Raw genomic sequence first — 14,843 nt, forward strand, 5'->3', positions numbered from 1 at the left:
AAACTGATATACCGTATTTTTCGCACGATTGGACGCACCGGACCATAGGACGCGCCTAGTTTTTTTGGGGGGAAATAAAGGAAAAAAATTTTCCCTTTATTTCCCCCCCAAAAGCAGGTCAGGGAAACCGAACCAGGTCGAGGAACAGCGGGATAGTGGCGCTGCGCCTCCCTGCTGTCCCCCGAGCTTGTGGGGCTGGCTGATGTCTGCCTAGCGCGCGGGGCGCTCTGCTTCAGGGCGCCCTACCCGCCGGGCGGCAGGCTGCTATCCGCAGCTTGGGGAGCCTTGTGGGGAACTGCTGCAGGGCTCCCCACGCTGCGGATGTATGCCTGGCGCGAGGGGCGCTCTGCTTCAGGGTGCCCCACCCGCCGGGCGGCAGGCTGCTATCCGCAGCGTGGGGAAGCTTGCGGGGAGCTCCTGCAAGGGTCCCCATGCTGCGGATGTGTTCCCAAAGCGCCGGGAGCTCTGCTTTCAGGGCGCCCGACGCTCCGGGAAGCAGGCTGCTATCCGCAGCCTAGACACGGCTAGCGGAGCGCTAATCCCGAAGCTTGGGGCGTGCGGAGCTCAGCGTGCCCCAAGCTTCTGGGCGCCGGCAAGGTCTCCGCTAGCCCTGGGAGAGCCCCGCGACGTCGCGGGGCTCTCCCAGGGCTAGCGGAGACCTTGCCAGCACCCAGAAGCTTAGGGCGCGCTGAGCTCCGCACGCCCCAAGCTTCGGGATTAGCGCAGTGGTCCGCTAGCCCTGGGAGAGCCGTGCGACGTCGCGGGGCTCTCCCAGGGCTAGCGGAGACCTTGCCAGCACCCAGAAGCTTGGGGCGCGCTCAGCTCCGCACGCCCCAAACTTCGGGATTAGCGCAGTGGTCCGCTAGCCCTGGGAGAGCCGCGCGACGTCGCGGGGCTCTCCCAGGGCTAGCGGAGACCTTGCCAGCACCCAGAAGCTTGGGGCGCGCTCAGCTCCGCACGCCCCAAACTTCGGGATTAGCGCAGTGGTCCGCTAGCCCTGGGAGAGCCGTGCGACGTCGCGGGGCTCTCCCAGGGCTAGCGGAGACCTTGCCAGCACCCAGAAGCTTGGGGCGCGCTCAGCTCCGCACGCCCCAAACTTCGGGATTAGCGCAGTGGTCCGCTAGCCCTGGGAGAGCCGCGCGACGTCGCGGGGCTCTCCCAGGGCTAGCGGAGACCTTGCCAGCACCCAGAAGCTTGGGGCGCGCTCAGCTCCGCACGCCCCAAACTTCGGGATTAGCGCAGTGGTCCGCTAGCCCTGGGAGAGCCGCGCGACGTCGCGGGGCTCTCCCAGGGCTAGCGGAGACCTTGCCGGCACCCAGAAGCTTGGGGCGTGCTGAGCTCCGCACGCCCCAAGCTTCGGGATTAGCGCAGTGGTCCGCTAGCCCTGGGAGAGCCGCGCGACGTCGCGGGGCTCTCCCAGGGCTAGCGGAGACCTTGCCGGCACCCAGAAGCTTGGGGCGTGCTGAGCTCCGCACGCCCCAAGCTTCGGGATTAGCGCAGTGGTCCGCTAGCCCTGGGAGAGCCGCGCGACGTCGCGGGGCTCTCCCAGGGCTAGCGGAGACCTTGCCGGCACCCAGAAGCTTGGGGCGCGCTCAGCTCCGCACGCCCCAATCTTCGGGATTAGCGCAGTGGTCCGCTAGCCCTGGGAGAGCCGCGCGACGTCGCGGGGCTCTCCCAGGGCTAGCGGAGACCTTGCCGGCACCCAGAAGCTTGGGGCGCGCTCAGCTCCGCACGCCCCAAACTTCGGGATTAGCGCAGTGGTCCGCTAGCCCTGGGAGAGCCGCGCGACGTCGCGGGGCTCTCCCAGGGCTAGCGGAGACCTTGCCGGCACCCAGAAGCTTGGGGCGTGCTGAGCTCCGCACGCCCCAAGCTTCGGGATTAGCGCAGTGGTCCGCTAGCCCTGGGAGAGCCGCGCGACGTCGCGGGGCTCTCCCAGGGCTAGCGGAGACCTTGCCGGCACCCAGAAGCTTGGGGCGTGCTGAGCTCCGCACGCCCCAAGCTTCGGGATTAGCGCAGTGGTCCGCTAGCCCTGGGAGAGCCGCGCGACGTCGCGGGGCTCTCCCAGGGCTAGCGGAGACCTTGCCGGCACCCAGAAGCTTGGGGCGTGCTGAGCTCCGCACGCCCCAAGCTTCGGAATTAGCGCAGTGGTCCGCTAGCCCTGGGAGAGCCGCGCGACGTCGCGGGGCTCTCCCAGGGCTAGCGGAGACCTTGCCGGCACCCAGAAGCTTGGGGCGCGCTCAGCTCCGCACGCCCCAACTTCGGGATTAGCGCAGTGGTCCGCTAGCCCTGGGAGAGCCGCGCGACGTCGCGGGGCTCTCCCAGGGCTAGCGGAGACCTTGCCGGCACCCAGAAGCTTGGGGCGCGCTCAGCTCCGCACGCCCCAAACTTCGGGATTAGCGCAGTGGTCCGCTAGCCCTGGGAGAGCCGTGCGACGTCGCGGGGCTCTCCCAGGGCTAGCGGAGACCTTGCCGGCACCCAGAAGCTTGGGGCGTGCTGAGCTCCGCACGCCCCAAGCTTCGGGATTAATGCAGCGCTCCGCTAGCGGTGGGAGAGCTGGGTCTCCCTCTGCTAGCAGATAGCTTCCTGAAGCCTGGAGAGCGAGAAGAGTCGGTGCGCACCGACCCCTCTCACTCTCCAGGCTTCAGCGAAAGCCTGCATTCGCTCCATAGGACGCACACACATTTTCCCTTGCTTTTTAGGAGGGAAAAAGTGCGTCCTATGGTGCGAAAAATACGGTATGTACACCTGAACTGAACCTTTGTCTTTCTCCCACGCATGAACCTAGAATCATGTGCCTTAGCACATACTAGCTTTTAAGCACATATTAGTTTCTTTTAATACCACAACTCAGGTACTTTAACCAACAATCCAAAGGACCTTGCAATCAGGTATATTCCCGTGATTTCCCCCACCTTTCTATGCCACAAGGCAAGCTACTTTTAAGACCTAGTGGCATAAGGAACCGCTTTGCAGGTTATATACTACAGGCATTACCAGTAAAACGCCAAAGCTTGTGAGATGGTTGCAGCTGCAGACGGTTGCATTTGGTCTTCTCTCTTTAACTACACAGCCATCATAGGACCAGCCTCCTTTGCCACCTGCCAGGAATTAAAAGGTTCCATTGTTAATATATAACTGGTAGAGTTTTAAACTACTGCAAAGTTAATGCAAGTTAAACCATTAGTTGCTATTGTTGGATTGTTTTGTTTTGTAGTAGTCTTCCATATACAGCGGTACCTCGGGTTACATACGCTTCAGGTTACAGACTCTGCTAACCCAGAAATAGTACCTCGGGTTAAGAACTTTGCTTCAGGATGAGAACAGAAATTGTGCTCTGGCGGCACGGCAGCAGCAGGAGGCCCCATTAGCTAAAGTGGTGCTTCAGGTTAAGAACAGTTTCAGATTAAGAACGGACCTCCGGAACAAATTAAGTACTTAACCCGAGGTACCACTGTACTGGACAGATGTAAGAGTTTTTGTTGTTGTATATAAACTTATTGAATTAATAAAATTTAAAAGACAGAACCACACAGGCATACCATTTTTACTGAAGTCCCAGAAGGCACATCTGACAAAATTCCCCTGTTTGGAGAGAGGGGGAGAAAATATTATTTATCTCCAAGACACCTTGAAATTAAACCATGTACAATGAACAATACAATAAAAAGAAAATCAGCTTTCTGTTTACAAATATTTCTCATTTATAGATAAATGTACACACACACACCAGGAATTTTTCCTTTCTTGCTCCTTTACCACCATCAAATCATATCTCAGCTGTTCCATGTGGCTATTTTTTCTTGTCTGCCTAATGTAAATTAGACCCTTTTTATGACAAGACCATTTCATTTCTGTGTTCTGTAGCAATAGAAGCTTGTTAACTGGTCAAATTGCATTTGTACCTGAGTAGGGCTGGCGTTTTGTAGTGTGACAGTAACATTTGTCTTCAAGTCGCTAATTGTGAGGTTAGCAACGCTTGATGATATAACATGACTGATCAGGGACAAATTGTCCAGTGAGGGATCCTGGGGAGAGAGAAAAAACACCCTCATATTAATTGTATCAAAATGTATTTATAGCCACAATACACTAAAGCTAAAGTCTGAAGGCATACCTGGAAAAGAGTTGTCTTCTCAAAAAAGTTGAAGGTAATTCTAGAAGCCTGATGCTGAGCTTCTGGAGACAAATTTGTCATGACTGATGATGGAAGTGTAATGGATCCAGCACTTTTTGTAGGCACTTCAGATCCAAGAGCAACCTTAAAAAGAGAGAGAGAGAGAGGAAATTATTATGCATACAAAATTGAGAGGCAATTGGACCCTGTGCTTTGTGTTAGATTTAGCCTAGTCTGGAGCTGTGCTTTGTGAAGAGGATTACTGGCATTGACTATATCAAATTGATCTATCTACCCCAATCTGACTCCACTAATTATGAACTTCAACCAACAAAGAGAAGCATCAGCTGTGGGGCAGGGGAAGCATTTCCCTCTTCAAGCCCATTCAGTCTAATTGGTGAACAGATGGATTTGTGTGTGCCCTGAATGCTGCAAGTCCTCTTCTTTCAGCTCCTAATGACTCACATATAGGTAACATAAAATTACATTATTAAGAATGACTAGCTGAAATTGTGCCTCAAAAGGTTTCAGCATCTCCTGGTACGGCTGGGAGATGCTCCTTGCCTGAATCCCTGGGAAGCTGCTTCCAGCCACTGTAGACAATATAAATTTGTCTCACTCAATGTAAGGCAGCTTCCTATATATTTGTTTTTCCTAGTTTAAAACAATTATGAAGGATTTTTAGGTTTCATTATGATTTCATCTTATTTCTAGTGTTCACAGAGGGCATAAGCATCAAATTATTCTATGATCTCCTCTAGAATGCTTGTGACAAGGCAAACACATGGCAGAAAGAAACACCAGAGCCAATTGCAAGAGAAAAGAAGCAATTCTGTCAGCCTTCGTCAGATCAGGAACTCTTTGTCATCATGGTGTTATGTACTGAGCTTGGATCCTAGAACAATAGGCAAGTAAGATCCTAGAATGCAACAACTGATTGGCTTGCAGGAAAAGACCAATCAGGCTCCAGGAGGGAAGCAGAATCAGCCAATGAGAAGGAACTCATTGTGTAAATAATGTATATAAAAGCCTGAGGTTTGGGGAGAAATTCAATCACTGTTTTACAAGCTGCAATAAAGAGCATGAAATCACTACAGGACTCCGACTATATGTCACATTGTTTAAAATCATATTTTAAAAATAAGCTCCTGCAGTCCTCCATGTCACACTCCATTCTATTTTAAAGGGTCTGACAACTCTTAGAAGCAGCTTTCGTATGGGGCAGGAGGACTTAACGGTGGCGGCAGCTGAGGGGGTGTTGTTCAGTAAAAATTAGCTGCTCCAGCTTGTGCAAGCAGAAGCACTCTATACTAAAACAAAGCTACTATTGGATAAACCAGTGCTCCCCCCCCTAAAAATGTTTAGGGGTACAGTGGTACCTCGCAAGACGAATGCCTCGCAAGACAAAAAACTCGCTAGACGAAAGGTTTTTCCGTTTTCGATTTGCCTCGCAAGACGAAATTTCCCTATGGGCTTGCTTCGCAAGACGAAAACGTCTCGCGGCTTTGTTTCCTTTGTCTAAAAACAAAGACATGTTTTGTTTATAAAGTTAATTTATTTTCCCTTCAATTTTTGAACTGCTCTTTACAGTATGTGTGACTTTAAAGAGCAGTTAATAAACTGTTGTTGTACCAAATTTGGCTTTGTTTCGACTTTTTTTGACCATAGGAACGCATTAATTGATTTTCAATGCATTCCTATGGGATTTCGTGATTCGTAAGACGAAAAATTCGCTAGACGACAAAAAATGCGGAACGAATTAATTTCGTCTTGCGGGGCACCACTGTACTCTCATTTTCCAACTCATATTGAAATACTGCCCCTCAATGAGGCCAAACTTAGATTCACAAAATAATAATAATAATAATAATAAATTTTATTTATATCCCGCCCTCCCCAGCCGAAGCCGGGCTCAGGGCGGCTAACAACAATAAAACAGTACAAAAGTACAACATAAACAACATTCTAAAATCATTCATTATAAAAATTAATTAATTCAAGCCACTGGCAACCATTGGGCCAGAGCTCTGCGAAGATTGCCGAGGGAGGGAGTCAGGCTGTGCCCTGGCTAAAGGCCTGGTGGAACAGCTCTGTCTTGCAGGCCCTGTGGAAAGATGTCAAGTCCCGCAAGGCCCTGGTCTCTTGTGGCAGAGCGTTCCACCAGATCGGAGCCACAGCCGAAAAAGCCCTGGCTCTAGTTGAGGCCAGCCTAACCTCTCTGAGGCCTGGGACCTTCAAGATGTTTTTATTTGAAGACCGTAGGTTTCTCTGTGGGGCATACCAGGAGAGGCGGTCCCGTAGGTACGAGGGTCCTAGGCCATATAGGGCTTTAAAGGTTAAAACCAGCACCTTAAACCTGATCCTGTACTCCACCGGGAGCCAGTGCAGCTGGTATAGCACCGGGTGAATGTGATCTCGCAGCGAAGACCTCGTAAGGAGTCTCGCTGCAGCATTCTGCACCCACTGGAGTTTCTGGGTCAGTCTCAAGGGCAGCCCCACGTAGAGCGAGTTACAATAATCCAGTCTGGAGGTGACCGTCGCGTGGATCACAGTGGCTAGGTCAGGGCGAGAGAGGTAAGGGGCCAACTGCTTAGCTTGGCGGAGATGGAAAAATGCCGCCTTTGTTATAGCTGCAATCTGCGCCTCCATGGAAAGGGAGGTGTCGAAGATTACACCCAAACTCCTAACGGACGGTGCTGGCACTAATTGCGCCCCCGCAAGAGATGGGAGTTGCCCCCCCAATCCCATATCGCCCCGTCCCAGCCACAGGACCTCTGTCTTCGAAGGATTTAGCTTCAACCGGCTCCCACGTAACCATCCAGCCACAGCTTCCAAACATCTGGTCAGTGTGTCTGGGGCCGAGTCAGGATGGCCATCCATCAACAGATAGAGTTGGGTGTCATCGGCATACTGATGACAGCCCAGCCCAAAACTCCGAACAAGCTGGGCGAGGGGGCGCATAAAGATGTTGAAAAGCATCGGGGAGAGTATCGCACCCTGAGGTACTCCACACACCAAGGAGTGGCGCGATGACAATTCCCCCCCAAGCGCCACCCTCTGTCCCCGACCAGAGAGAAACGAGCGCAGCCATTGAAGGACTGTGCCCTGGATCCCCACGTCGGCAAGGCGGTGGTCCAGAAGTTCGTGATCGACCATGTCGAAAGCTGCTGATAGATCTAGAAGAATCAGCAGCCCCGACCCGCCTCGATCCAGCTGTCTACGAAGGTCATCTGTTAGGGCGACCAGAGCCGTCTCGGTCCCATGACCAGCGCGGAAGCCGGACTGGAATGGATCCAGAGCCGATGTTTCATCCAGAAACCCACCAAGCTGTTCAGCAACCGCTCTCTCAATCACCTTACCCAGGAACGGAAGATTCGAAACCGGGCGGTAATTGGATAGATCTAAAGGATCTAATGATGTTTTCTTTAAGAGCGGGCGCACCACTGCCTCCTTCAGTTCCCCTGGGAATGTCCCCGTGCCAAGGGACAAATTGATGATATCCCCCAGGAGGGCCCGCACCTCGTCTGGACACGCTCTAATCAGCCAAGACGGGCACGGGTCGAGAGGACAGGTGGTGGGCTTTCCAGCTCGGAGGAGTCTGTCCACATCGGCTGGGGATATCTGGTCGAAGTGGTCCAATACTGGACCCGAGGACAGTCGAGGGGCCTCCAGTTCCTTTATTGTATCCAAATTGGCAGGGAGGTCATGGCGGAGCGACAAGACCTTCTCCGCAAAAAAGCTCGCAAATGCCTCACAGCCGTGTGTCAATTTATTATTTAAATTTGGCTGTCCTTCAAGGGACGTTAAAGACCTGATTATACTAAATAATTGCGCTGGGCGAGAGCTAGCGGATGCAATGGAGGCCGAGAAGTATGACTTCTTAGCAGCCTTCACCGCCATCTCGTAGGTTTTCATAAAAGCCCTATAAGATGTTCTTGAGGCTCCGTCACGGGCACCCCGCCATACTCGCTCTAGCCGTCTGAGGTCCCGCTTCATTTTCCGGAGCTCCTCGGTAAACCAGGGAGCCCGGTTTCTGCGGGGTCGCAGAGGGCGCTTAGGTGCGATCTCATCGATGGCTGCCAGGAGCTGGGCATTCCAGCCCTCAACAAGCTCAGTCAATGAGTCGCCAGGGGGAGCAAGGTCCCGCAAGGCTTGGCGGAATCTCTCAGGGTCCATCAGCCTCTGCGGGCGAGCCCAAATTGGCTCGCCACCTAAGCAGGGTGGGGGTGGAAAGTCAATCCTGGCTTTCAGAGCGTAGTGATCAGACCATGGCACCCTAATCGAAGGAGACATGATCACATCTATACCGACGCCAAAGATCAAATCCAGCGTGTGGCCTGCTTGATGTGTGGGGCCCGAAACAAACTGGGAGAGCCCTAGTGTCGCCATGGAAGACACCAGGTCCAGAGCCTGTGAGGAGGGAGTGGCATCAGCATGGATGTTGAAGTCCCCCAATACCAATAGGTTAGGGAACTCCAAGGCCCAGCCGGCCACCGCCTCCAATAGGCCTGACAGGGTGGCTGCTGGTGCGCTAGGTGGCCGGTACACCAGCCAGACAGCCAAGCTCTCCTCGGAGCCCCACACTAGGCCAACACATTCGATGCCGGGGATCGATGGCGATGGTAGAGCCCTGAAAGGACAATCTTCCCGGATTAATAATGCCACCCCTCCCCCCCGGCCCACAGTCCGCGACTGGTGGAGGACAGAGAAACCCGTGGGCGCCATCTCTCGTAAGGTAACTGTTGCCCCTTCGCGCACCCAGGTCTCCGTCACACAAGCCAGGTCGACCCCCTGCGAGATAAAGAAATCTCGCAGGGTGGCGGTTTTATTGCCTATAGACCTGGCATTGCACAGCACCAGTGACGGAGGTGAGTAATCCTTGCTCACCCTACCCTCGTCCCTCGGGATGGGGCGCAGATTGGAAAGGGTACGAGCGTATCCATATCTCGATCCCCTTCGCCTGTAACATCTGCCCCCACCGCCATACCTCCCTCGCCCCTCCACGGTAGCAATCCCAGGCCTCATAGTGGCCTCCATTGATGGCAATTAATATTATTCTTTCGCAGCCTAGAACAATAAAACCTTAAAACAATAAAAACAAAAAACAAAAACAACCCAGAAAACAATAAAACAATACAAACAAAAACTGCAAAAATTACAAATTCATCAAAATCTAACAAATTCCCCAGCCCACCCAAACATCCATCCCACCCCCATATATAGAATCGAAAGGGAAAGGGAAATATTAAAAAACAAAAACAAAACAAAACATGTTAAAAAGAGCTCTGCACTCCTCCGGGTCCTCCTGGGCAGTAGCAGCATCAATGGCAACAACCATCCTTGTGAGGCCCCACCCTGGGCCAGATAGTAAGTGGCGAAGCAGTCCTTGTGAGGCCTGTCAGGCCCTCCCTAGGCCAGGTGGTAAGTGGCAAGAAGGAGCAGGGCCCTCAGGCACTCACGCAGGAGAGTCTTCCTGGGCAGCAGAGCAGTCCTTGTGAGGCCCCAGGCCCCGCCCCAAGCCAGATGGTAAGTGGCAAGAGCAGGGCCCTCAGGCACTCACCACAGGGGAGTCTTCCTGGGCAGCAGAGCAGTCCTTGTGAGGCCCCAGGCCCCGCCCCAAGCCAGATGGTAAGTGGCAAGAGCAGGGCCCTCAGGCACTCACCACAGGGGAGTCTTCCTGGGCAGCAGAGCAGTCCTTGTGAGGCCCCAGGCCCCGCCCCAAGCCAGATGGTAAGTGGCAAGAGCAGGGCCCTCAGGCACTCACCACAGGGGAGTCTTCCTGGGCAGCAGAGCAGTCCTTGTGAGGCCCCAGGCCCCGCCCCAAGCCAGATGGTAAGTGGCAAGAGCAGGGCCCTCAGGCACTCACCACAGGGGAGTCTTCCTGGGCAGCAGAGCAGTCCTTGTGAGGCCCCAGGCCCCGCCCCAAGCCAGATGGTAAGTGGCAAGAGCAGGGCCCTCAGGCACTCACGCAGGAGAGTCTTCCTGGGCAGCAGAGCAGTCCTTGTGAGGCCCCAGGCCCCGCCCCAAGCCAGATGGTAAGTGGCAAGAAGTAGCAGGGCCCTCAGGCACTCACGCAGGAGAGTCTTCCTGGGCAGCAGAGCAGTCCTTGTGAGGCCCCAGGCCCCGCCCCAAGCCAGATGGTAAGTGGCAAGAAGTAGCAGGGCCCTCAGGCACTCACGCAGGAGAGTCTTCCTGGGCAGCAGAGCAGTCCTTGTGAGGCCCCAGGCCCCGCCCCAAGCCAGATGGTAAGTGGCAAGAAGTAGCAGGGCCCTCAGGCACTCACGCAGGAGAGTCTTCCTGGGCAGCAGAGCAGTCCTTGTGAGTCCCCAGGCCCCGCCCCAAGCCAGATGGTAAGTGGCAAGAGCAGGGCCCTCAGGCACTCAGGGCCCTCAGGCACTGTTTAGGGGTACGCGTCCCCTCAGGAACAAAGCACTGGATACAGCCCATTGAACCCTGAAATCTACTGGCCAGTACAGTCTGTTTTTTTTATTTAAATTATGAAGACTACACTGCAATCCTTTACATGCCTTCTTAGAAGTAAGCGATAAATAAATAAATAAATAAATAAATAAATTATTTATTATTTATATCCCACCCATCTGGCGTTCAATGCCCCGGCTGCAATCTTGTATTCAGTTCCTGCATGTAAGTCCCATCAAACATTGGCCCCAACTGCATTATACATTTAAAGGAGTATTGTGCCACTTTAAACAGTCATGGCTGTTTTTAACACGTCCTTGTTAGAAGATCCTTATTCTCTTCACAGAGCTTCAGTTTTCAGAATTCCCTGGGAAGAGAGATTGATTGATAACCACTCTGGGAACTGTAGGTTTGTCAGGGCAACTCTAATAACCCTTAACAAAACTCCCAAACTCAAGCTATATTTCCAGGTTCTCTTTCCCTTTCAGGTTTACCGAAGCAAAAAGGAGAGGGGTAGCTTACCTGAAGGTGTGGGGAATCTTCAACAGCGAAAGAAACTCCATTAAACGAGGTGCTGTTGACTTTCTGCACAGCCAGAGCCAGAGAAGGGAAGCTTAAATTAATGGATTCTGCCGGGAAGCTCAATTTTAAGCCAATGCCATCCACTATTTTTATTATTCTATTAAAGTAAAAACAGGAGATGACATGATGATGTTCCTGATGTAACAGGTTTGAAAAAAATTATAAGCATTTAATGAAAAGTAACTTCACTCGAATAACTTGAAAATATAGAAATGCTTAGAAAAGGTATCACTAAAGCTCAGAAGTCACGGACAAGTTCAATTTTTGAGTGAAAATGAAGTATTTATTTATTTATCCATCTCATCTCCAAAGGCCTAGGTAAGTATCAACCTCTTGAATCCTATAATCAGATAACTGAGCTTCTGGGGTCTTTTATGCATCTAAAGAGGCCTTCTGCTCATCCATGGCCACATAGTGGCCACATGTGTTTGTGCATAGAAGGGCTGTAACTCAGTGGTAGACCATTGGGCTTTGTATGCAGAAGGTCCGAGGTTCAATCTCTAGCAACTCAAAGTAGGGCGGGATGTATCTCTAGTCTCACATCCTGAAGAGCCAGCGTCAATCAGTGTAGACAATTGTGAGCAAGATGGACAAATGATCTCACTTGGTATGTGGCCCTTCTCTCCTCATCATCAGCAGTAAGATGTAAAAGCAGGGGAAGGATGGGTAGCCTGGGCAAACTCTAAGGGGAAGGGGGTGATTTCTGTGGGTGTGGGGGGTGAGAGAAGCAAATAGGGGCAACAGCCCCTTGTATGTGAGACACACACACACACACACACACACACACACACGGCTGATTATATTAGAATCACACACAACAGACAAGCCTTATCAAAATAAGAAAAATGTACAGGACACCTACCTTTTAGACAGTGGAGATATTTGTTTTGCGGAAATGTTTAGAAGAAAATCAACAGTGTTTAGCATTGCTTTTGCAAGCACAGGTGATATTGTTTGTGCAGTCAAATTGTGCTCCAGTTCAGAAACTATGTTCTCAAAATCGGTACTGTTGGCACTGTTGGTCTTGTTGTGGAACACTGGTTCTGCAAGAGATGGAAAAACACAAAGTATGTAATCCAAAGCTGAAAACAAGAAAATGAAGCGTTATATTCACATCACACTAAACCAAAGTTTTGAGTACTCATTCATACCGTTTTCTTCCTAAGAGGGAGAATATGGAACATTTATCTTCCACTTTTCATTAACCACAGTTCATTGCAGTGCCCGACCGCAGAATCGCGATTAGTTGTAGCTATGGTTTGTTTCAAGAAGCCAGCTTAAGAAACAACCGCTTTGTTTTGAGATGAACCATAGTGTATTAACCACAGTTTGTCAAACCGTTTGACATATCAAACTATGGTAAATAGTAAACAGAAGTTTCTGAGGGGGGGGGTGTACAAGTCCAAGGCTCACCATGGCTCATTCCTGCTCATGCATGTCATGCTAAACCATGGTTTATAAAGATATCTTAACACTGCTATTGGAATGGAACTGGTGTTTCCCCCCCCCTTCAAGAATTGCTTCAATACAGAAATCAGCTGTCATGAAATATATATTTAATGTAAAATATCTTCATATTCAATTCCAGTGACTTAAAAGATCTTATGACATAGACTGAACAGAACTTTCTAAAATTCCTAATCCTATCTTTGGGAGATGTCAGTGAGTATGATGTATCAGGGGAAAGCCCCAGGCTATCATTACCCTTTGGCTAAAATGGCCAAAGCACTATGGTGAGTGCGCGTCACTCTCCTCCTACCATGCAGATTCAGCATGCAGCATGTGTCAGTTGCATGAATTAGAACGGCTGAACAAGTGCACCCAGTTCTTTAAAGCTTACATTTGAAAACATTTCCCAGGTTTCAGCATTATTTGTGACAACCCTTTGAATGCCTTCCCTTGACTTACACTAGGATGCAACTGGCACATGCAACATTGGAATAGTTGCGGCCAGGGATGCAAGTCACTAAAACAAGTGGCCGCACCACAACAAGAAGGAGGAAAGGGAAAATCCTGTCCTTACCTGGTGGTACAAGGCAAGGTGAAGGGGGGCAGGTGTTGCTGCAGCCAGTAGCATACACATACATGATTGCTTGACGGACAGCTGCCCCTGCAGATGTCAGCAACCTATGCCCACACTGGAGAAACTGTCCACACAGCAGTTGTGCATTGGCACAGTGTTGGCTCACATCCACCTCTGCTCCAGGTGCTGCAACGTACTGACTGGATTTCTATCGCCACACTAGCAAACCACCTACTAGTCACTACTACATGGTAAGTTATTGAGAATTCAGCTTGCCAAATGGAGCAAGCTCCATAAAGATGCATTTCTAGTCTCACACCGCACCACAAAGTGCATGTGTAACCCATGTCTAGTAACAACAGAACTTCACTATGCGTTTAAAAATAAGGCTTACCTTTGCTGACTGTTCTCGGACTTCCCTCTGTTTCAGTAGTGGAAAGAATATCCAAAGTAGTGGTCATGGCAGTTGAGGTGGCTGGGGAAACTGCTACTGTAGGTTTGGAAGTAGTCTGAGGTACTGCATCCACTGTGGAATGCACTGTTGTAAAGACTGGATTAGTTGTTTCAAAAGGAGGAAGAACTGCACTGGTAGGAGTTGTAGAAGGAAGCACAACGCTGTTTTGTTCAGTGAGAGGAAGACCCGTATTTGTAGCAAGGTCATTTGTTGTAAGCTCAGTCAAAGGTGGAGGTGAAACAATGGTTGGCTTAGTCAAAGGTGGAGGTGAAGCGGTGGTTGATTCAGAGGAAGGATACCCATGCAGAGTCACAACATCAGAAGGCATAGTGGAAGGAGTAACGGGTAAAACGGATGTGTCAGGAGATCTAGAGCTTGTGCAAGGAAGTGCTCCATAAATACCACTACAGGAAGAACACAGATAAAATTATGCACAGGTATTGATATCAGTTTAACAGCAACTTGCATTCGGACAGAGATATGCAAGGTTCCAAAGAAACGCGGTAATTATTATATGGATAGATTTAAGGACAGATTTGGTTTTGCTAATATTCTTAAGGTGTTTCATGAGTCCAGAGGATTTCTTTACCAGCCACTATCATAACTCAGGTATGTTAAGGGATTTCGAATTCTGCACTAAAAAAGGTGCTAAATATGACGTCAAGCTTATTCCACAGCCATTTAGCAGACAGTCCTTCCTAACACGGACACAGTGGTTCATAGGCAAAGTAAACAACAGAACAATGCTCTTTCACTTCCATAGAGCATGCACATGGTTGCAAATACAGGCAGAACCTGGACTAAGCCTCGTTTTATAACACATTTACCATTGCAGTGATTTTAGCTCTTCAACAGTTGAGGGACAAGAGTCAGGCCAAAAAGCTGGACAACAGCACAACTCTAGAATAACAAAAAATTAAGAACAATTAGCATTTTAATTTGCCAGTTAGATATTATTATGAAAACAACTAAATCTTCTATAACTTTAACTATTTTTGTCAGACAGAGCAGGTGGGCAGATTTCAGGCTTATTATACCTATTGTGTTTATTAAAAGAACTCCAAGGTACAGCAACCAGAGGCAAAATAGTGACTGGGGGCAGCAGCACACATAGAACAAAAGACATAACATGCCTCTGTGTTCAGCTCAAGAACTTGTTTTCAGAAACAGAACTGTGTTTACACTCATCTGCACAAATCTTTGCTTTCCCCTAAACTTTCAACTGTCTAATTTTTCACTTGCAGGAGAGT

General features: G+C 50.5%; 1 protein-coding gene across 4 annotated transcripts in view; it reads right to left on the reverse strand.

Moving 5' to 3' along the window:
- Window positions 1-14,843, reverse strand: part of ADGRG2 (adhesion G protein-coupled receptor G2) — a 55,102-nt gene that overhangs the window by 12,816 nt on the left and 27,443 nt on the right. For all 4 annotated transcript variants that reach the window (XM_081199407.1, XM_081199406.1, XM_081199404.1 and 1 more), the window contains 8 exons: window positions 14,421-14,493; window positions 13,534-13,997; window positions 11,979-12,159; window positions 11,057-11,213; window positions 4,115-4,258; window positions 3,903-4,025; window positions 3,540-3,582; window positions 2,995-3,098 (listed from right to left, as the gene is read on the reverse strand). In XM_081199407.1, coding sequence (XP_081055533.1) covers window positions 2,995-3,098; window positions 3,540-3,582; window positions 3,903-4,025; window positions 4,115-4,258; window positions 11,057-11,213; window positions 11,979-12,159; window positions 13,534-13,997; window positions 14,421-14,493 — 1,289 coding nt within the window. The remainder of the gene's footprint in view (window positions 1-2,994; window positions 3,099-3,539; window positions 3,583-3,902; window positions 4,026-4,114; window positions 4,259-11,056; window positions 11,214-11,978; window positions 12,160-13,533; window positions 13,998-14,420; window positions 14,494-14,843) is intronic.

Source organism: Podarcis bocagei (genome assembly GCF_964188305.1).
Source record: "Podarcis bocagei genome assembly, chromosome: 6".
In the NCBI taxonomy this organism is placed as follows: Eukaryota; Metazoa; Chordata; class Lepidosauria; order Squamata; family Lacertidae; genus Podarcis; species Podarcis bocagei.